This window comes from Notolabrus celidotus, chromosome 1 (genome assembly GCF_009762535.1).
Source record: "Notolabrus celidotus isolate fNotCel1 chromosome 1, fNotCel1.pri, whole genome shotgun sequence".
NCBI classification, from domain to species: domain Eukaryota; kingdom Metazoa; phylum Chordata; class Actinopteri; order Labriformes; family Labridae; genus Notolabrus; species Notolabrus celidotus.
Window position 1 is genome coordinate 14,317,047 of NC_048272.1, and position 23,388 is coordinate 14,340,434.

General features: G+C 40.4%; 1 protein-coding gene across 6 annotated transcripts in view; it reads left to right on the forward strand.

Moving 5' to 3' along the window:
• Window positions 1–23,388, forward strand: part of tox2 (TOX high mobility group box family member 2) — a 154,188-nt gene that overhangs the window by 63,616 nt on the left and 67,184 nt on the right. For all 6 annotated transcript variants that reach the window (XM_034680817.1, XM_034680811.1, XM_034680795.1 and 3 more), the window contains one exon: window positions 8,993–9,085. In XM_034680817.1, coding sequence (XP_034536708.1) covers window positions 9,044–9,085 — 42 coding nt within the window. In that variant the 5' untranslated portion in view covers window positions 8,993–9,043. The remainder of the gene's footprint in view (window positions 1–8,992; window positions 9,086–23,388) is intronic.

Consider the following 23,388-nt stretch of genomic DNA (forward strand, 5'->3'; position numbering starts at 1 on the left):
AACAATTGTAGAAATATAAACAAATATAAGTAAACAAGGGGAAGCGTGGAGGCACAGCGAAGCCAAAAGAAGCAGACATGAGAAGATAGCAGCCATGCTGCAGAGGCACTTTGTGTTAAACTGAATCTGAATCAAAGGGTGCAGTGTTATATCATCACTTGTTCCCACATTAGAAGCACAAGCGCAAGCACATACGTACATGCAACACACACAAGTTTACAGCAGGATGGAGAATGGATGGAGAGTGTGCACAGAGGCTGTGGTTAGATATAAATAGCTTTGGCTCGAGCGCTGCTGTTAGCTGGATATTCCCAAAGGTGTGATCAGTAGTTGGGGTGTCAGTTGTGGCCTAAGGCAGGTAGCCCCGGGTTCATGTCCTGGTTATGGTCGAGCTGCTTGAAATCTTTCTCACACACATACTCACACACATACTCACACATACACATACACACTTATATACAAACATTGTATACATCTGGCTTTCTTACTGCTGTTACCTGGAAATAATCAAAAATAAACAAACATACAATTAAAGCTACAGGTTTTTAATGTCTACTGAACTAAACTGAAACAACAAAACAACTGAGTGCCGTTGACATAAATATGGCTATGTTCAATATGCATCATCCTGTTCCCGCCATTCAGGTCAGTTGCTTCCATCCTATAATAATCAATGCTCTGTATCGATCCACTTTATTAAAGAAGCACTGACTGGAAAGTAGAGTGGAAATGCAGTTCTTTACACAAAACTCAAACCATGAAAACATGCAAGTAACTTCTGTATTCAAACGGCACAGTCTTTTGTTTTAAATAAGCAACATTTATAGTCTAAGGTGTATAAAGTTGAAGCTACAGATGGTGGCAGTGATACTGTTGATTAATAAACGGCCAAAATTGTCATAGAATAATAAGTAAAAAGTGGAAGTAAAAGTAGCTAGTTTTTAAAGAAGTCATTATTTCAACCTGAGCTGCAAATTCATCTTATTTCAAAAAAAGTTCTACTAATCTTAAAAGTATGTTTGTATAAAGTCTGCATGTAAGATCTAAACAACAGTTGATGTAACACAGAACCATCTGAAGTCAAATTACAATATGAGCAGATTACTGCTGAAAAGGGGAAATGATTCATTGCAGTGCAAATTGCAAACCAAAGTTGCACACTGCAGCTGGTTTTGTCTGAGAATAAAGTCTCTTAAAACCACTGAAAAAGTGATTCATACTCTGTTATTGACTGTCAGACCACCACAGCTTCAAATCACTCTGATATTGTGTAATATGTTTATGCAACAGCATAGACAGGATAATGTATTTAAGCAGTTAAAATATCAGGGTGCAGAATTGAACAATGTCTGTTTGGAGTAAGAGTAATGTTTTGTATTATTGATCTCTATGATGTCAGTGTGCATGCATTGTTGAGTGCATACTGTACATACAGAGTGGGCCCCTGTCTCCATAGTGCTTAAATACAGTACTTGCATGATTGTGTGTGTGCGTGTACAGTATTGTATACCATACATGAGTGATAGGGTTTCTACATAAGCCGGTCTGGGGCTTGCATTCCTCTCATCGGTGCAGTCTGATGTGTGCCGGCCTTTCTGCTAATCTGGGAAGAATGTCGGCTGCAGACACACATGTGTTCCATTAAGTCCAGATCTGCGTAAATAATATAACATGCAACAGCTAACGTTACAGGTAACTGTACCCCCACAGCTGTGCTTTAGGCTTTACAGTACCACCCCCACCTCCCCACACCCCCACCCGGCCTATAAAAAAACAGTGCTGATACCTAATGAGTAGATGTATCGCAGTGCTGCTGATGCAGGGAAAAATAAAGATGATTTATTTTTATTAGATAATAGAACTCTGTGGATAACAGATTTTATTCGGTATTGGGAATAATACAAATCTGAAAAACAATATATCTTTTCTTCTTCTCCTGCTTTAATGTTTTTGTGTTAGCATAAAACACAAGATAAACTAACATTATGTGATAAAACTCAGTCTGAGTTTGGGTCTTTTATTGTTTAACTGTTATCTTTTACTACTTTATCAAAGACGATAGCCAATCTATCATAAATATTTGGTGATATATGAGCCAAAAAAGTGCGTATTATAATTGAATTGAGAAAAATGAAAAACAAATGTAGATGTATTTATAATAAAATGGTTACCTTTATATCAGTTGGCCTCAAAGGCAGACATTTCAATTCTTCTTCTCTTTCTTTAAAGTTTTTGTTAGCTTAAAACACAATATAAACTGACATTATGAGAAATAAATAGAGTAGAGTCAATTCAGTCAATCTATGATAAATGTCTAGCCTTGAATTACAGATTGTATAATGTAGCTGAACTGAGGACAGTGTTAAGTCAGATGCAGTACATGCATGTTGGTACCAAAGACTGTATGGATGTAGTCTCAGTGACATCACACATTGGTTTGTGAAGAGCAGTAAGAAGCTAAATGTTGGTGGTCGCCGACATTCAAAACAAGCTTTTGAACTGTGCAGATGCAGGCAGAGACTTATAGCCTCTCGCTCACTCACCACCTGTCAGTCATGTCACCACACCCTTAATCATACAGATCTCTTAAACTTGATATGTTCAAAACAGATGAGTTATAAGAGACCCTCCCATACAGTATGTAGAAATAAAGAAATTACCTAGTGTCTCCAAATATATATATATATATGTACCTTTAACACGTTTATCTCTGTTGTAAAAATTGGCATTTTAGCATGGGGTTTCAACAGCATTGGAGCAGCAATTTGTAAAGTGTAGATGTTCCAACATGAACAACGAATCCCTGAATTTGTCCCCCATTTTCATTTTGACATTATTCAAATTAAAAATGAATGCCATGAGGTCTTTTTTATAATTTCATAATTAATGAATTCATTTATTGTTTATTTGTTCAGGACAGATACGGTATACATAGACAAACTGAGAACAGTCATCCTATGCAAGTATCACAGTGTTTGTAGCTAATACTAATTTGCAACACATATCCCTAGAAGGGCTTTTGAGAGAATAAAATATTTAAACAGTAAGTTGAAGTAGAAAAGAAAAGGTATGAAAAGTACAGCTAGATACAATAAAACACACATTTGGCAATGAAAAAAACGCTCGAAAAATCAGACAGGAGTGCAGGTTTGTTGCTGAATAAACCAGGATTTGGTAGCTCTCTTGAACATGGTGAAGTTTGTAATGTAAAGTTCAAGATGCACTTTGCAGTGCCACACACTTCTCCTCTATGATCCTATATGCTCTACTGTTCAATTACCATGTTATCATGCAATGACTTTTGACTTTTGTAGTGTCTGTTAAAAACATGCTTTTCATTTTATCTACAGGAACTGAGGTCTTTTCTCTTCTGCATTAGCTTCATTTTCTTCACTGGACTTATTGGCCGATAATATAGGCCTCATGTATCATTTGGACTTGATGATGACTTTCCATTCTTATATAGGAATGTGAACCAGCACCGAAACACTTTGGCTCTTTTAATCAAATACATTTTTCACAATTTTTATATAAACTTTATTTTAACAGGAGATATCATTGTAACATGGGGTCTTGAAATGCCATGTATAAAACATAGACATAGTCTCAGTGAAGTCAGCTTCGGTTTTATTCTCAAGGGAGACCTGGTCAAGTCAACAGCAGCAAAACAACACATCCCAAACAGACAGGACTAGAACTGCAATAACAGAGTAGTATGAGTCATGAAACAAGTGTTGCAAAAGTGGGAAGCAGTTGTCAAACACTATAAATCTTTGTACAGGAACAAGCCCCTGCACACTCTCCATCCAGCAAGTTTAAAAGTTCATCAGAGTTTATCAGATTTGTCTATGAAGAAGTAATTGTCCGATACATTCTGGTTGATCAACTGTCGTGATGATTTTGCAAATCTGCACAAGAGCATAAAAGTTGATCACATGTCAGGGGTCGTGCAAGAAAGCACATCACAGCCCCCCTCCTCCTCCTCTCTATTGTTAATGTTTCTCCAACCAGACGGCCGTCATTGGCTCTCTGTGTTTATTGTCTGCTCAGCTCGTACCGATTGGCTCGACCCTGCCAAGCGACAGCACAATGTTTGCTTTTGCTGTCTGCCTGGGGAAGTCCCTCTCTGTCCTCAAACACCAGCCCCGGCTACAGTAACTGAAACAGAGTTCAGAGAGGATACCAGCCTCTTCCTGCACGGTGCCGTGCTGCATCTTCCTGTGGCTGCACACAGAAAGTTAGTCAGAAACTTAGAGTGAGTTGTAAAATTATTTATTCATGAATTCTTTTTTTATACCTTTATTTTCCTCAGAGAGTAGCGTGAGCAAACAAGTGAACTCTGCCTTCTGCTCTTCTCTGGTCAGAATAAGAGTGTGGGTGTGCAGGATTTTAAAAAAAAAAAGAAAAAGGTGTTGAGCTGAGATGGTAAACGGCTGGCAGCATCTGTTTTTGGTGGAAATATCACAGAAACCAAAAAAGCCAGCCAGAGAGTGAAAGAGGGGTGACAGGAGGTGAGAGCGTCTGAAGTGAGGGCTTGAAAACAAAAGAAAGGTGTCAGGGAACAAGTGTAGAGAACAATGCTTCTTGCACTTGCAAAACCGTTTGTGAGCCAGCGAGGAAATGTGAGGAGTTTGGCTGTTGCCGTTCTGGGTGCCAGCACTCCTAATGAGTCTGTCAGGGCCAGTTAGCGCGGCCAGGACTGCTTGTGTCCCCTCCAGGCCGCAGACAGCTGTTATTAGCCCCGTAATGGCATGCCACAGGGCCAGATTAGCCTGGCACACTGGAGAAATATCAAACATTCACTTACTGTGGCTCCTCCGCTGGCTAAAGCTGCTACGCTGCGAGGCATTCATTTAGCCACGATGCTGGCAAGCTACCTAACAAGCCAGGGATGAAAAAAAGTCTCCAATGAGAGATGTGGTTAGAGTACAGTAGCTGCTCTGCGAGGTAAAAAGAGAAAGAAATGTCTGATTGAGAGTGTACAAAAGGTAACATTCAAGATCCTGTTGCTGATTATGAACCAGAATGCAAATTTTATATCAGATCTGCAGATAGACGTCTCTCTAGGACATACAGTCAGAGGTGGCAAGAGTACACACACTTTTGATTAAGGTGAAGGAACTCATAACTTAAAGTGTAAGAGTACGGATTCTGCATAATATGACAACATCAAGTAGCCATCTGAAGGATGTTCAGCAGGCTGTTTGTGTGCCAAGCTAACTGAACCCACAACATATTTTAGCGTTATTCAACCTTAATCTTTTATATATATATATATATATATATATATATAATATATATATATAATATAGTCTAATATATATACTGAGAAAAAATAACATTAACTTTGCTCAATTGGGAAAATCTGTCAACTGGAGAATGTCTTGCTCTGAATCTTCTTTATTGGCTTGTTAGTGGAAGTTTTCTTTGTTTTGATCAAATTACGTATTTCTCCCCGGATGTTTGTGATCTGGGGAGAAAAAAATAACAGTGATCCAATCAATGGCCCATTACTGTCAGAGGTCTTAAAGAAATGTTAACATTTGTGGCAGTGGCGTTGTGGGGCCCTTTGTGTGACTTTGGTGTGGGGCCAAAAATCCCTGGCAGCGCCCCTGTGCATGACACGCATCTGTTTTGATGTTCTGAAGGCAGCAAAAAAAAAGTGCAAAGTAAAAACGATCAATTATTCACATCAAAGGCATCAAAGCTAAAGTAACAAACCTGTTTTGAAAATGTTAGCAGTAGACAGTACATATTTTTGTGTTAAAATGTGGAGGGGGCGAGGAGTCAACAGAAGACAGATATCCTGTAACAGTACAGATACTTTTAAACTCTCCTTCAGTACAGTGGCTAAAGAAAGTACTACAATAACTAAAGTAGGGGAAAAAATGTAAATCCACACTGAAAAACAAACATCAGGGTTGTTTTTGTGAGTTTGTGCTTTCACAAACAGGCAGCATCGAGGAAAGTTGTAAATAAGAGTTCTCTTTAATAACGCTGTGTCATCATTATGCGAACTATATCGACAAGATGGCCACTGCTGTCTACTCATCTGTTTTCACCTTTCATAATGAGCACAGGAAATCAAAACCTTGCACAGCAAGAACTTCTCTCTCACTCTCTCTCTCTCTCTCTCTCTCTCTCTCTCTCTCTCTCTCTCTCTCTCTCTCTCTCACTCTCTCTCTCTCTCTCTCTCTCTCTCTCTCTCTCTCTCTCTCTCTCTCTCTCTCTCTCTCTCTCATGCCTCAGGGGAAAGCCAGCACTGTATATACGGTCTGTGATAGGCCTACACCATTAGATCTGTTAGTACACACTGTACACTGCTCTGCATAGAGAGCAGATGCTGATGGGGTATAAATCATGCTCTTTGAGCTTGTTATTTCTTGAGAAAGTTATGTGCATTATGTGTTACGTAATCTTTTTGCATGCGATGCTGGTGAGTTTCAGTGTGTGGTTATCACTGCGCATTTAGGCCCATAAACACAATCTGCAAAGGTGTGTTTATGGCAGTTCAGTTGTAAAAGTGGAGGTCTGGTAGACTCTCGTGTGAGCTATGGATATGTGTTTGGCTGACCAGGAGGGAGAGGGAGGGAGGGCCAGTTTTAGTTGGTTCAGAGGTGTTTTCTCACTTTAATGTTAGATTTAGTCGAATACTTCATGTCTCAGTGCATCAAGGGTCTGAGACCTCGCTCTAAAGTGAGCTCTTGTTGAAAAACTACGACTGACGGATATGATTGGAACGAGTTCCAAGAGAAAAAACTTGTGCATTGTTCTTTTTATTCAATGTAAGACAATGGACATCCGGCAATAACAATCCTGGACAGATAGATGGATTGGAGGTTAGATGGATGGAATTCTATCTATTACAAACTGGGTAAAATTAGAACACATTTTTATGTTTCCACACTTGGTCGACCAAAGAAATGTGACAAAATCTTTCTCCAGTTTCATGAAATCGAACTTTTCTGGCGGACCAGCTGTGCCAGTATAAAATGTGCTACTCAATGATTTGGGTTGTAAATTTGTGTTGGAATAAAAGCTGTAAAAGCAGTGTGTGAGTTTGAGAAAGAGGTCATGTCTGATTGTGTATCCTCAAAATTCTACATGACATCCTCATTAGGGGAGTTTATCATTTAAGTGTAGTGAAATCATTTAGCACCATACCTGGTAAGCTGCAGCCACACTCATTCTGCTTATTTATGAGCCAGCTGCATTATTTTTTAAACAGCAGGTGAAAAAGAAAAGCCAAAATAGACTCTCCAACACCTGAAAGAAAAAGCTCATTCCATCAATTAACACACACAGCAGGTTATCATGACCATAACCTTTGACCAGATGTTTCCAAAGAGAGAGCGGCAGAATATCAAGGAATCACTGTAAGTTGTGTATTGCTGAGAGTGAAGTGAGTGGAGAGATAAAAGGCGAGGAGAGAGATAGAGAAAGTGGATCCTGGGATGAACCCCCCACTGTGACAGTGGGCCACGGTGTGAACCCCACTGAGCTGCACCGTCGTTCCTGGCAGGGACCACTTGTTGCGAATAATTAGCTTCCCAACTACTGAGGGTTTCGCCTCCGCCGCTCCTCCAGGTTGTGTTTCATAGCTGGAAACCCACATAGAGGAGACGTACAGGGAGGAGCTGGCAGACGAAAAACCCACTACACTCTAATTATTAGCTGTGTAACATAAAGAAAGATGGAGTTTCTCAGTCAGAGTACAGTGGAGGAGAGCGCAGGGCTACCAAACACAACAGCTTAGTTCCATTAGTGCCGCTACCAAGCTGACCTTATCCGGTTATTATGTGTGGTACATCAGCATGAGGTGATGGGATTTAACATGGCAGACAATATGTTAACTTAGGACTAACGTAGGAACTTATGATAGAAAAAGAAATACAGTGTGTATGATCACAACACTTTAAAGGTGAAGATAAACTAGAAGTTTGAGGCAACCAAGTGTGCATTTTTCCTTCAAAGACTAAAACCAGTTCAAAAAGTTCTTGTTACTTCTGCTGTAACAAGATTCGTCACACACGTATGACAATTTTAAAGTCGCACCTCATTTATGCAACAGCTAAAATAGTTATAAAAGGGAGAAGTGCATCACAGTCAACACCATAAAAACTAAATGTGCAAAGTTAAAACAAGCACAATTTAAGCTGAATCCCATCCCACGAAAGCTAAACTGCACTGATCACTGATCAGCCACTGAGTTATTTCTAAACTCGTCCTCCAGTCAGGTATCAACCAGCGTCAGCATCCTTTATAGTTAGAGCCTCAGTAACAGAGTACCTGTGCATGTGCAGACTTTTTTCTTCTTCTTCTGTAATCCTGCCCTCTTTACAATGTATCTAAACCATCTTGTTAGAAACACACAATTGAGGCGCCGTTGGCCTAGCGGTCTAAGTGCCTAAGTACAGAGGCTAAAGCCCCCATCGCAGAGGTCACAAGTCCTCGACCATTTGCTGCATGTCCTCCCAGACTATCTACTCCCGACATTTCCTGTCTCTCTTCAGCTGTCCTATCAAATAAAGGCAAAAAGGCCCCAAAAATATAAATTAAAAGAAAAAAAGAAACACACCATGTCTTTTTTGTTAGAGGTTGGTATGAAAAGTAAAATGTGTTCTCGGCATATCTTTGTGTAGACTGAATTTCCCCGTCCGGAATAATCCCGCTACAACCGGCAATTTGGCCACTCTTTCAACGCTACGATGAACAAATTACTAAAGTGATGAGGCGAAGTTGTGTTTTGTGATATGTTGAGAATGTAAATGTGTTTTAGCCAGTTGAAAAGTGGTTGAAAAGTGGTTTTATTCTGACCTGATTGTTGTGGGTTTTTTTAACTAAAAGTCAACGTCAAAAGCCCGTTTGGCAAATGTGGCTCAAATCTACTGTGATTTTACGACTCTGTTTTATTCATACTTGATTTTTTAGACAAACTTTTTGTAAAAGGAAAAAAAAACTGAACTTGAAATCTCTCTCTTTCCTCTTCCAGAGCAGATACGGTGCTGCAGATCGAGGTGTGAGACTCTACAGTTCCCTGCCCATGCGCCCAAACCCTGACGGAAAGAGACTGCCCTCTACTGGGGTAAGACCACCCCCCCCTCCCCCTCCTTACCACCCTGCTACCCCCCCCCCCCCCTTTCCCCCTTTTGTTAATGCCCTCCATACATGCATACACCTCCAAACATGTAGCTTTACAGTAAGAAACACTGAAGAGACCTCCCACTTGGTGCATGACAGGACTGTCCAAACACAGGATAGGAATGATGGTTCAGAAACAGTGCAGACATTTGCAGTATTTTATGGGTCGAGGAAGTACATGCCCCATGAGTATACAGCAGAGTGAAGAGTATGATCACATAAGAGGTAGCATTTTACCGAGAAACAGCTGTAAAAGACAATCACTGACCCGTAGACTTGTATCATGGCCAAAAAACAACTTGCCTCTAAGCTACCATAACTTCTTCCTCAACCTTTAACCCCACAAAGCATCCTCCTCCATCTTTACAACGTACCTCGTGGGCTCTTCACACGCTCATTCTAATAAACCTTCTCAGTCCCTGTTCCTTAAACCACCACAAGCCACCACAGGACTCCAAATAAAGCACCCATCTGACTTGGTGGTTTGTGTGGTATCTGCCTGCTAGCTTCTCTTTCTGCTGCAGCTGATAGGCCAAGCAACCGTCTCATGCTTGTATTTGTGTTCACTCAGAACAACGGCACACAGCAGCTCGCTGGATACGAGGCTTCCGATCTATTTTAGGTTAAGAAAAGAAAAGCAAATGTTGATTAAGTGTGGAAAGTAAAGTATCCCTGGGAATTTTCCCTTTTTGTTTTCAGCTTCTTTTGTTGTAAAGCAGTTGTGTTAGGACATCAAAGTCTTATTTCTTTATTCCTTAGTCTTATATAATTGTTCATGGGGACGCTCATGAAAAGGAAAAAGGCCATTGAAGGTGCGCGATGCAGCTCTTGCAGAACTTTGACTTTGACAAAGTGCTGGAACAGTAAGTCTGCTTTGTTTTTGACACCTTTCTTTCATTTTTTTAAATAAGTAAACCTTATAGTTTAGGGAAATCATAATTAGAATCTAGTGTGTCTTGCATTTATGTAACAAAGGGCAAAAAAAATGAAAGAACAATAGAGCGAAAAGAGATAATTTAATTTCATATGTCTTCCTTTTTCATGTCTTACTCTATGCAAGTGCTTTTTGAATTATCTCTTCTCTGCTCCAGGGCTCAATGAAAGGAAGAGTGGGTGAGTGAGGCACAGACAGAGAGAGAGAGAGAAACAGAGAGAGGGAGACAGATAAAGCAAAAGCAGTGTAATATTGTTGGTGCGCACCTTTTTTTAATTACAACAGAGATTGTATTGATGTCTCAGGCCACATGTCCTCAATCATTTATCAAGGGGGGAGAGTGCTAACAAAGCATTTCTAAGAAACCCATCCTCTCTGAGGGCCTGGAATCATACGTTATCTAAAGTGAATATTGTTAATGCTGCTTCTGTGGAGAGACCTACTTACAAATCACGGGGATGAGTTTCTTGTCAGCACATGCATGAGGTAGTAAAGATATATATCCACTTTCATCTGATCTTCTGTTGAGCAAATTAAAGTCTGCCTCTAAATCTCGGTGCAGGAGCGCTTTATAAAATGCAGATGTTCAAAATGATGGATCAACATAAATGGAAAAGGAGGGAATATTTCTAAATCACTGAGTCGTTTTTTTTCAAGGCCAGTCGAGTGACTGCATCTCTGACTCACGCAGATTAGGATTAATACACAACAGAAAGTAGTGCTGTCACGTGATAAATTAATGGATCTAATTAATGACAGGGTTTGTGATTAATCAATCCCAATTAATCAAAATGAATTGCATGTATCAATATTGTGAGAAACAGTGCATTACAGGTAAATGTGCTGTATTACTCTGTCTCTACACGGTTATTACTGACTTCCACATTTTAACTGGACTTCTTTGCTTCATTAATGTATTAACCTGAATATAGGACACGTTTCTTTTTACTCAAAGTACATGTGAAAAAAAAGTGAGATTGTCTTATATTTGGGGTTCAGTGTGGAGACAGGGAGAACAAAGATGCAAATTGTTTTTACAATCTTCTAAAACAGCAACAAGAATAGTTATCAACAAAAAAAGGTCTCACCTCAGTTGATGGTTTTAGATTTTGGACGTGCCTCTGTTTTGGGGTCTGTGTGTGACATTTACAGAAGGAAGACTCAGAGCAGACTAATTAATCGATCATAGACAGTGTTATTCACCCAGATGAATAAAATAATCAAAATCAAAATCTATTTAAATTCATAGCAGATTTTTTTTCTCATGTTTACACAGCTGCTGTGGACGGCAATGATGATCAATGATGTGTGACATCAGAGCAGAGACAGTAAATTAAAATTGACGCCACAAATGTTTATCAACTGTGAAGCTAATATATTTGGAGCTCCCCCTACTGGCTGGCTGCAGTATAGGTCATTAGCTCTACCAGCCAGAATCTTAAAGCCTGAATCAATTATGACGAAGAAATTTGAGTTTTTTAAAGGAGGGCAAACTAAAAAGTCACTGCACCGCACCATAGGTCAGGTAAACAGAGCACAATGCATTAACGTCCACAAAAATGTAATGAAAGATAATTTCTAAACTCCTGATTTGAATAAGCGTAAAGTAAATGCATTTATTTTGTAGTAATGACTTAAACACAAAGCTTGAACCGTCTGTAATTACCATAGCTTAGCATTATGTCTCAAAGCAAGGAGAAACAGTTAAAAAATTCACTAACCAGCAGCTTAAACCTTTTATTAATCATATTTTACCTTGTCTTTTAAAGATATCCACACAGAAGTATGTGTATTTTAAAGGGACAGTATATAGAAGTCACAGCACCCAGCCATTGAAAGCAAACAAAGCTACAGCACAATAAAGTCTCTGGTTTTATTTAGTACAAGAGTAAACAGTAGATTACATTTCTGAGAGGCACTGATTGGTATTCATATTAAAAAAAAAAACACAATACAAAAGGAGACAACATGTGCTATTTTTTCTCTCACACTCTGTTTTTTTTGTCATTTCCTTCTGTGTTACCGTGTTGTAGCGTCAGTACAGTAGCAGACTGTAGCTACAGGCTGCATGGAGAGGAGGAGGAGAATATAAACCACTTAACATGCAGGAGGAAACCAGACGTTTTTCCATTGCACTTATCAGGTGCTGCGGTGAGAGCAAGTGTCAAGGTGCACCAGGTCCCTGCCCCTCCTCCCCCCTCATTCTCACCCCCATCTCCTCTCACCCATCCTCTCCTTCCTCCCTTCTTCCTTCCCCTGCTGCACACTCCTTTTATTTTCCCCCTGATCTCTATCTGTGTCTGCCCCCCTTTGCATCACCCTACCACCACCTCACCACCTCCAGTTCAGTTAAAAGTGGGCTTGGCACTTCCGCAGCCAACCCCTCCTTCTTCTCCTCACCACTACCACTTCTTTGCTCTCTGTCAGACTACCCTCCAACTCTTGCTCTTCACCTCTATGTTTCCTGTCAAGGTGCACTGCCCCCCCAACCACCATCCACCCCACCCCCCACCCCACAACCACTGGCTCTGCCCCCGCAACCTTTTCCTTTTCTTTCTTTCAACATCAATTATGGCTCTAAATGCCTACAGTTCATTTTTTAAAATGCTCAGTGCAGAGGGCGTGACCCCCAGCGCTCTGTGGTGAGCCTGCTAGCCTGAATGTGGGGGCTTTTGTTGTAGTGTAGCAACTTCAAAGGGGATCTCATCTTTAAAATGCTATACCGCTTTTATTCCAGCAGGTTTTTTGTTTTGTTTTTAATGCACTCCTGTAAAAAAATCTGTCACATATCATAGAGTTTATAATGTCCCTGAGGCATTAACATGTGTAATGTGAGGGCATGGGGTAAGTCATAAGTAATGCACAAAGCTGGAAGCTAGTGGTTATAAGCCTGTAGCTTTGCATCAAGACCAGTAGCAGGGGGTGACAGCCAGCCTGGAACAGCCAACAAAATCCACAATAAAGAGCTAATAATGTCTAATCCGTAACACCTTTGTTTTGAGTTTAATCTGGACATGGACAACAATATGAAATTTAAGATGTGACAACTCTGAGAAGTCATTACACTTGGCTGTGCAGTTAATGTCACAGCATGGCACAGTAAGACCCAAGAAAACTATGTATCTCCATTTACAATATTGTTGTATGTGTATTAAAGCTCCTGTAGGGAGTTTTTGGTTAGTAAGGGAACAGACTGAAATTAATACTGTTGCCTCTATATGACCTACAAAAGTAAACAATACCGTCAGAGACAAGATTTATCATTTCTTTATAGTAATTCTAATGCTCTTAAAAGCTGCCGCAGGGTAGGTGTCAAACAAAGTGATTAACAGCAAGCTTTTGAAACAGTCTTTGTTTACACTTTCCAAAGCAAAGAGTCACAGTGAGTGATTTGTTTGGTTGTTTAATGACAGCAGGATTATTTTTTCATGAGAAAACAGAACTTAAACACACAACAGGATGTTTAAACAAAGACATTAGAAGTAAAGCGTTGTCAAATGGAGGGCGCAAAAATCAACGCAAACCCAAAGTAGCTTTAAATCTGATGAAGAACAACATGGTAATGGGGAACTTAGGGGATGCAATAGACAGGATAATAGGGTCTTGTTAACTGCTGTCTATGAGTCTTTATGCTAAGCTAAGCTACGCTAATTGCCTCCTGGTTTTCCATTTGCAATGGGAAACAAAATCAAGAATGATAATAATAGTCTATAATCGAAACAATAAATCTACATGATGAAATAAAAGCGATACAATCCATGGAGATGATACACGTTGACTATGAAGCAGCTGGTCTTGAGGCTTTTCTTAAGCTCTGCTTGAATGAGCATCAGTGTTTTCTTTGCAGGGAGTCAAACTGTTTGAGCTATCGTTGTAGTTGTTGTTATTGTTGTTGGTGTGTTAGCTCCACTGGCTTGACAGTGATACATAGGGTGAAGGTTTAGAATGTGCTATAGTGCAAAGATGACAGGATCGTTTCATCAGTACCCTTCTCTTCTCTCTCTCTCTCTCTCTCTCTCTCTCTCTCTCTCTCTCTCTCTCTCTCTCTCTCTCTCTCTCTCTCTCTCTCTCTCTCTCTCTCTCTCTCTCTCTCTCTCTCTCTTTTATTCTGCGTCTTTGTCTCTCTGTCTCTATCTCTCTTTCTTTCCAGGCTGATTTGGAGCCTTGCATAGTCAATTATGTAGGGAGTGAAAGATGGAGTGGGGGCTCCTGCTTCCATATTTTGGTGTGATATTAATATTGCATGAGTGCAATTCTGTAGCGAATATCTAAGAGACTGCCTATTAAGGCGGCAGCAGGAGAAAAATGTGACAGACACACACACAGTAACACACGCACACACATACTGTACATGCATATGTACACAGGCAGCCATAGAACAGGGGTGAATCAGTCAGGATCAGGAGCAGGTTGTTCTAATTAATGTTTTCCAGATTTATTTTGGTGTTATAATACGAGTGACTCATTTTCCAGTTTAATGTGTCATGTTTGTTTATCTTGACATAGCTCACATCACACTGTACAGTGAGCCTGTTTGATGTTGGCGAGGACTGAGTGATGTTAGACTGTAATTGTGCTAAGAATGGAATATTTTAACTAACCATCTGAATCAACAAACAAAACAGAGGCACAAAACCAATGCCTTCTGTAAGAAAAAAAAAGAAAATCTCTGCCAAGATAATTGTAATATTGCAGAGCTGGAGTGATCTGATGGCAGGCTATTTATTTTGTGCTGCTGGGTGAGTACCAGCGATGCATACAGTGAGTGTCAACAGTGACAGGCTGAGAAGGTCCCATGTGATGACTGAGAGGCTCGGTGCGGACACTTGATGCTTTTTGGGTGCTAAGTGGCGGTGACACGGGATGGCCTGTGATAGACGTCTCATTTCATGCCACCACAGACTCTCAATGGAATCTCAAATTTGGGTGTCAGGAATATAACACACATTAATCGGTTTGAAAACTTAATAACACTTTGAATTTCTTATAGGGTCAGATCAGAGAATCTGTCATATAGTTTTAGTTGACATGGATGAAATCGATATGAGTGGAGTGAAAATAACAGTCCTGCAGAAAGAATGGTTTATCCTAGACCCTTCATTTGTATTTGACAAAATATAGATACAAAACAGTATTGACTATTTTATTTATAATAAGGATTTTTGAATGCACCAAATACAGGATATCATAATTCCATGTTTAATAAGTTGATACAAGATTCAAAGTGACACATTAATCCATTGAGTTGGGATGTGATTCTTCTGGATTTATCTGGACTTCCAGATTTCCGACCCAAAAAGTTAAACCATCTTTACTTCAAATGTCCAATAAGATGTTAATTCAAACCTTCTGATTTTGAAAGACACGCTGTGAACGTAAGTAACTCCAAAATTTGCAGCAAACACTCTCAAGTTGCTCCATATCCTAGATTAAAATACCAACTACAGATACTACAGCCAAACTGCAACACCCGATGATGTGCGGTCTGTCATCTGTGCTTGTTTACATCCGGGTGGTAGGGCATTTTAGCATAATGGGAGTATTCATTAACCAGAGCTGATATTAAAAAGCTAAACGCAGAAATGTCCCTATTTTTGAATAAACTGGATCTAATCACAGTTATATCAATTTTCTGTAGTATGTCTGATACTGTGTGTACTCAGACTTTTGTCTTTAGTGGTCAAATCAGGTGGGTTACTGCCCTCCATATCACATATACTTAGTAGCCATAAATGCTTTCCTCACAGGACTTGGTGTCTCAAACATTCTGCAGACCGGTATCCCTTCTCAGTCCTTTCTCTCTCGCTGCAGCTCGGTCAGACCCGGTCAAAGCCCAGAAGGCCCGACCTGGAGTAGACACAGCCAGTTAGTCCTGAGCCCCGGGAGCATCACGCTGGGTCTGATGCTGAACAAGTGCTCGGTGACCTTACAGCACCAGCTGGAGTTTAAAGAAGTCTTTAAAAGGCCGATTCTCCACAGTAATATCATCGCCCATGCCTCAAAGAGTCTGGATTAAGGCCCACTTTCCCCCTCGCTAAAATGTAACAAATGTGTGAAAAAACATCACAGCCAAAGCCAAAGAGGGGAGAACAATAGAGAGGAAGAGGAAAGGGAGAGATAGAGGAGACAGGAAAGAAGGGGGAAAGAAAGAAAGAGAGGAGAACTCGACATCTTAACACCCCTCAAATCCCCCCTCCCTGCCAGATATATCAGTGTAGTTGGCTTTCTCTGAAATTCAAATGGCAAAAGGAAAAAAAGATGAACAGATGAAAAAGAGAAACCTCTGGCTTTGGGAGGTGGGGTGAGGGGGGTGTTGGTGGTGGTTGCTGAGAAAAAGACCTGCCATCTATGTATTAGTGCTCTGTAAATATTACATGAGCTCCACATTCGCTCAGTTGTTTAGCATTACTTCCACTGGATGGGTATATTATTTTAGAAACCATGCCTTGTTTATGGAGAGGCATGACCTACTTCCAGACACTCCTCTCTCTCTCTCTCTCTCTCTCTCTCTCTCTCTCTCTCTCTCTCTCTCTCTCTCTCTCTCTCTCTCTCTCTCTCTCTGGTAACCCCCCCCTTCTTTTCACGCTCTCTCTTATTCACTCTCTCAATCTGCGAAATCTCAACTGGTTGTCCCTGCTGAACAATTACAAGGCAGAGAGACCCAAATGGAGATGTTTGTAGAAAACAACATGTGTATAATTAAGGTTTAATGAGCTCTTGTCAGGGTGGAATGTGCAATTAGATTGGTAATAAAAAATTCTGCCTGGATGCTCGTGGCAGAGGCTGGATGTGGAGTCAGCATGGCAGTGAATGAAAGAGCAGTGAATTATTCTGAGCCCCATTGACAGACGTAGACCATGCTGCATGCTGCATTTAGATTTAAGTACAAGGTTCAATCCCAAATACAGAAAGAAGCTTTTTTTTTCTCTATGTGGTGCTACATTGTGTGTTTTCAAATGACTGTACTTGTGCTCTCCTGGTTGGTTTTCTCAGGAAAGCTGTTCTTACGCAGCTGTTCAGAGTCATTGCTCTACAGCTGCAGAATGAATCAAGAGACAGTTGAGTTGAATAGGGAAGGTCACAAGTGTCAGTGCCTGTACAAACAAAGAATAATAAAAGCTGAAAAGGTTCCGTAAAAATATTCCAAAAGACGTTTTTTACTAGAAAGCATTCGGAGAGCACATAATTCTGCCAAGGCTGCACAGTCTTCTTCATTTTTACTCAACTGAAAATATGTAAAGAATCTTTTGTATCCAGTCTAAATCAGAATTTGCACAAAGTATTTCTCACTGAAAGACAATCAGCTTTGGTTATTTTCATTATTGTATCATTTCATAAAAAAATGTCCGAAAATAATGAAACTATGTGATAAATGTTAGAAGAACCAAAGGCGAGAAAAGTCTGAAATCCTTCTTATTAAAATGCCAAAATAAACAAGTCTCAGGATTGTTTCTTACAATAAGGCTGTTGAAGAGGTTGTTTTATTTGTTTCACAAATAATAATTGCTTTTTGAGACTTGCAAGGTTAACTTAAACTTTCATTCTTTAAAAAACTAACAGTAGTAACATGGAAATCCAAGTTGCAACAGATAAAGAATTGTATTGTCAGCAGACAGTCAAACCTGTCACCAAATTCTATTAAAATCAGGAGTGTTTTAGGAAATCCAGGGAAGCTTAGCCAGACTATCGTCAAGGAAGTATGATTAGGAATGGGATAATATTGTATTTTATTGTAGAAAAAGATCTTCTTTTTACTCAGACTATCCTCCCTTTATCCAACATTGCTAAGATTTAAGAGTGTGCGTTACTTTGACGTACTGTCCAGGAAAGAAATGTAACGCTTGCATCATGTAGTGCACCATGGGTAATGCTTCTCCAAACAGGAGCTGATCATTACCAACTCTAAATAGTACACTTATTTTTCATAAAAACCTCATACAGCCTGACTTGCCTGGTAATTGTTTAATGTTATAAGGAGTCTTCCAGTTGTCTGATAATGAAGTTCTTGTGTGGTGATAAAGTTCAACACACAAACAGGTGAATTATTACCTTTGAGGTGAATAGAATAGGTGAGCAGGAGTATCTCTGACCCTGTTCCGTCTCAAATAGCAGGCTGGCATTTTTTGTAGTGTAAGACTGCGCTTTTCCTCTCAGGAAGTATCACAATGTTAAGGAAGGACACTTCTCCAGTAGAACCACTGTCTTTTTGAATAAGACACTTATGAGGTGAAAAGAAACAGGTATCTTGTGGCAGTCTTTTTTTTTCTCTTTTTCTTGACTTGGTGAAATTGCTGCTTGTGGTTCTGGTGGTGGAGGATCCACACACACACACACACGCACAAACAGACACACTCACACACACAAACACACACACACAGAAAAATTGTGTTTGGCTCTTTCTGAATTACTCGACTAGTCCCTGAAAGAGAGGGCCCTTTGTTGGCTTCCTCTGGGACTGTCCTTGAAAGGCCTATTGTGTGGTAAGCACTATGATATAATGCAAGTGGATTTAATAGATTTAATGGAACATGCAGACATGCTACTCGGAGCCCTCGTGTGATGAGAAGCAGGCTGTTTTTAGGAGATCAGAACCACATCTTAAAGAAATGAAATGATATGTCAATGCCAGGTTGCTGCAGAGGAATTTCAAGCTTAGACTTTTGGTTGGGTTTCTGGATTGTCTGTTGCGTTTAGGGACAGAATCCTTTGAATTTATCTCATATGCTTTGATACAAAGCTGTCCGCTCGGCCTGCATTTTCCATTTTTTGTGTTCCACCTGAGTCGTGTTGGAAGTCAAGGTTAGGCAGTGTGGGGGGAGTTGAATGGCAGCGATGTGTTAGCTTTGTTTTCATTGTGCTAACAGGAGCACAATGGTACAATTGTGTGGCCATCTGAAACTCTACACCTACCCAGAGCTTTCTGGGGTCAGAGGTGGGGGAGATGTGTGTGCCTTTAGCCCGACCAGCCATGCTTTCTGAAAGACCCAGAAACCAAAGAGTAATCCATCCAGCATACCATCCAAACCGTTCAGTGAACATACCAGCGTTCTTCTAAAATGCTCTCATTTTCCAAATATAAATGCTGCTGTTTCTTTTTTTCTCTCTTCAATTTGTTGCTCTGTAATCTGTCTCATTATTTTAAGGTGCCATTTGAGGAGTGGCCCACCCTCTTCAAACCCCTCAGCATGATGGACAAGACCATAAAGCCATGCAATAAACCTGAGATGAATGTTATATCTTAACACTGATAGAGGCAATTAAGTCCATCATAAGCGAGAGAGGCAACACTCTCCTCTGGGGACTCATTCACTTGCATGGTTTAACATGATCCCCAGCTAAATGCCTTATTTTATTTCTCCTCTCAGCTCGCAGCTTACAGTCAAGCACAAATTGAGCTGAATTTTTTTTATGTTGCACACTATTTGGTCTTTCTGTCTGATCTGCCCTTTTCTGTCTGTCGTCATCCTCCCCCCGTCTCTCTCTCTCTCTCTCTTGCTATCTCTCCCTTTTCTCTCCCCATTTCGTCGTATTTGTCATGGTAATGTAAAAAATCTCAGCTGCTCCAATTCATTTCGTGCTCTTTCAGTCGAGAAAGAAGGGCAATTCTGTTTTTTTTTTCTCCCTCGCCACTTTCTCTGTGCGTTGAGGTTTAAAGGTAATGAAGACCATATTTCATCTGCATGGAGTTATATGACTGGGCGTGGCTGAGCACGTCTGTTATGGGAAAATAAATATTATGGAAGGTCTAACTTTGTTATCTTTATCTGGCGGGGATCAATGTGTGTATTATTGGACAGGATACATTACACAAACACACATAGGCACGCATGCAATGTGCACACATTCAGAGCTGGGTTGTTTATACAGTATGCAAACATGCACACACACTCATATAAGGAACATATAAAGGTGAAATACACATGCAGCTGCAGCAGTTATGCACACAAACACACAGGCAATCCTTATCTGCTTTACAGCACACCATCCCCCCATGCTCTCAGTGCTTTGGTTATATCAGTATGTATGTGTGTGTGTGCATTCACTTATGTGTATGTGTGTGTGCCTGCCAGGGAGTCACTGAATGCTCTAATGACCACAGTCCTGACACAGGTATTTTGACTGCTGCCTCTTTCCATCGGCACATTGACTGACATGCGATTAGTTACGCTGGGGTGAAAAACTGGGGAGGTGCACGCTGTAACCATGAAAAGGAGACAAGGAGGAGGTTTGAGTCCTTTCTCTCTTCTGCCTCATCTTTCTTTAAATCTAAAACATCCCCGGCTGCAGTAACCACTCGTGTGATTTGGTATTCAGTACGTACAGTAAAGCACAGCTGGGCTCACAGCGACCTTACGAGAAAAACCTCTCGTGTAGATCAATGCAGGTTAGCAGCGCTGGAGCACAGAATGCAAAGTAACTGCTGGAGTGGAAATATAAAATGGTACAATACTGATCTAAAACAAACGTGTTTTATCTCAAAAAGGGAGGTAGTTCCCTGTCACCAGGGGCGTGTCCAGACTTTTTTGACTGGGGTGGCCCAGCTGGGACAGTTGCTTGCAAGGGGTGGTATGAAAGTAGCAAATGTAAGAAAAACGACAAAATAATTTTGCTTGAATATTCAAAAGTAGCGCAGCCTACATGCTAGTTCAGGAAGGCAACTAGAGCCGATTTCAGACTTGACACACTCTCACAATGGAATGACAAAGGTATCCTCCCACTTTGGTGGTCTATTTAAACTGCAAGATTTCCCATCTCTGCCTCTGCTCTGCCATTGCCACCCCTGCCCTACACAAGTGCTGCATTCATACTTTCAGCCCCACCACCACCACCACCACCACCCCAGCCTCCAACTGCAGGCTCCAACTGAGGGCTTTAACATATTATCTCATCATTATTGAAATTTCTGAATGTAAAAAGTAAAACTGCGAGGAGTGATGACATCAGAACCCAGACATCCAACACAACAGTTTTCAGCTTCTGCAATAAACTTTTCAGACCACGGAAACACGAGTTGTCTGAATGAGTGACTGAATGAGTTTTAGTATCATGAAAGCTACAACAGCCTTTGGTAACATCAAAAAGTTGGTTAGACACAAGTCCTTCCTCTGAGTGGCTAAATGTTGTAGGATTTCAGGGTTGCACTTGGGGTGGGTGGTCAGAATTTAAGGGGGGGGTGGGGGGGGGGGGGGGGGGGGGGGGGGGGGGGGCAAGCTATTGCAGGCTAACCCCTTGGGCACGTCCCTGCTTGTCACTGACCTCAAATAAGTGTCATTATACTATAGCTGGCACTTTTATCCAAAACAACAGACATTAAAGGTGCAGTGTGCAGCATTTAGCAGAACAGTTTAAATTATTTAAATTGTGTATAATCACCATAATATAAAATTATTTTTTATTTTGTTAACTTAGAATGAGTCTTTTTTATCTACATAGAAGTAGGTCCGCTTCTGTAGAGGCCACCATCTTGCTCCACCATGTTTCTACAACAGCACAGAACGGACAAACAAGTAAGAAGGTAGTCGTGCGCAATATACTTTGTATTGATAGACATCCTTGTTGGTAAAAACCTGACAAATGGAGGATCATACTTTTTTTTTTTTTTTTTTTTGGGTGTTGACACCAACAACAAAAAAAGAGAGAAAAAAAAAATGGAGGATCATACTTAACATGCATCCCAGGAGTTTTTTGTCCTCAAAGGCCACCGTTGCTTTACCTGTAGGAGAGCAAGGTATCGTTTTAACCTAGAATCTGACCACTAGATACACTATGCTACATACTCCTATTCTTGCACACTGCACCTTTAGGGGAAGTAAAGTGTTTGGATGCGACCTAGAAAATGCCAAAAATCTGGCAGGCATTTCAGCTTCAATTAAACATGTTGAACTGCCTCAAGTGTGTTTGCCAAGCTTCATTGATGCACATTATATCCAGTTTGTTTGTCAAGGAAGTCAATATTGACTTTTTTCACTTTATAAAACACATGGTTGGCCGCATTAAACGGGCATCCAAAGTGAAGAATGATATCCTTTATCATGTGAGTAGGTTATATGATATAGATAAAGACAGCATTGATAGGTATATATAGATTGTAATAGATCAAGGATTATAAATTAGCATCTCCTTTAGAGATTATGATACTTGCGTTGAATTGCTGTTTTCAGTTTGTCTTTGTATATTATATATTTCCCTAACAAATATTCAATAAACAAACTAAAAAGCAAGCAAGAAAATACATAAATAGATACATACATTAAGGAAAAGAAAGCAATGATGCATTTCTCCAGGTTGGCTTATGGTCAGAGTTTAGATTTTTTAATTGGCTCCAGGGGACAAATAAATGGATTATGCAGCTGTATAGTTACTTCAGCAATAGAAGATTTAAAACACAATCTTATGTCATCAAATGAAGCCATCTGCTACAAACAATATTCATACAATTATGTCAGTCAATAAATAGAATTACTCAACAATCTGTTCCTGTTCAGACATCTTTCTTTTTGTCTCTGACTTTGTTGATTTGCTTTAATTTTACACTCATCTCATGATTTAGAGGATTTAACAGGACATAAATGCTATGTTTTTTTTAAGGTGGTGTGCAGCTTCCCATTTCAATGGCAGCATGCCACCAACATGTAACATACTGTACTTGCAAAAGTACACACGAGAAAATAAAAAGGAAAGTCACAGATATGCAGAGAACATGAACACAGATTCACATGCAGCATGAAACAAGGACCGTGATTTTGCATAAACCTGAAGCACATTGCAGGGTTTAAACTCCACTTTAAGCTCACTTATGTGTCACCTAACATGATGAGGATTAATTTATGAAATGAATGGATAAAGTAATAAGTTTTGGACTCCACTTCAGATGTGAGTCCTTGTCTGAAAGATTTGAGAAGCTACATTTCTGATCCAGTCAACAGTTGTTCTATAACCTCTATGACTGTGGTGCACTTCCTGCATCAAACTGACATTGGTTTGGCTTTACGCAAACACTAAGCTATTTATAGCCTCTCTCCCACTTTATTTTCTCCCTCCCATTCTCCCCCGCTCTATCTCTCTCCCGCTCATGTATTTGCATTTCTGCTATGCAAACAGGACTGTGGTGTCAAGTGCGTCAGTTGTACGGGCCTCGCTCGTCCCTTTCTCGTTCTCAAGCCTCCATCCATCTCAACGTTTCTCTCCTTCGTTCCCTCTCTCGACATGACTCCCCTCTCTCCCCCTCGTCTCACCGTAGCTTTCCACCTCTCTCTCACCTTCACCCTCTCCACCCTCCCCTCTTCATCCCCCTCTCTCTCTGTCTGTGTTTT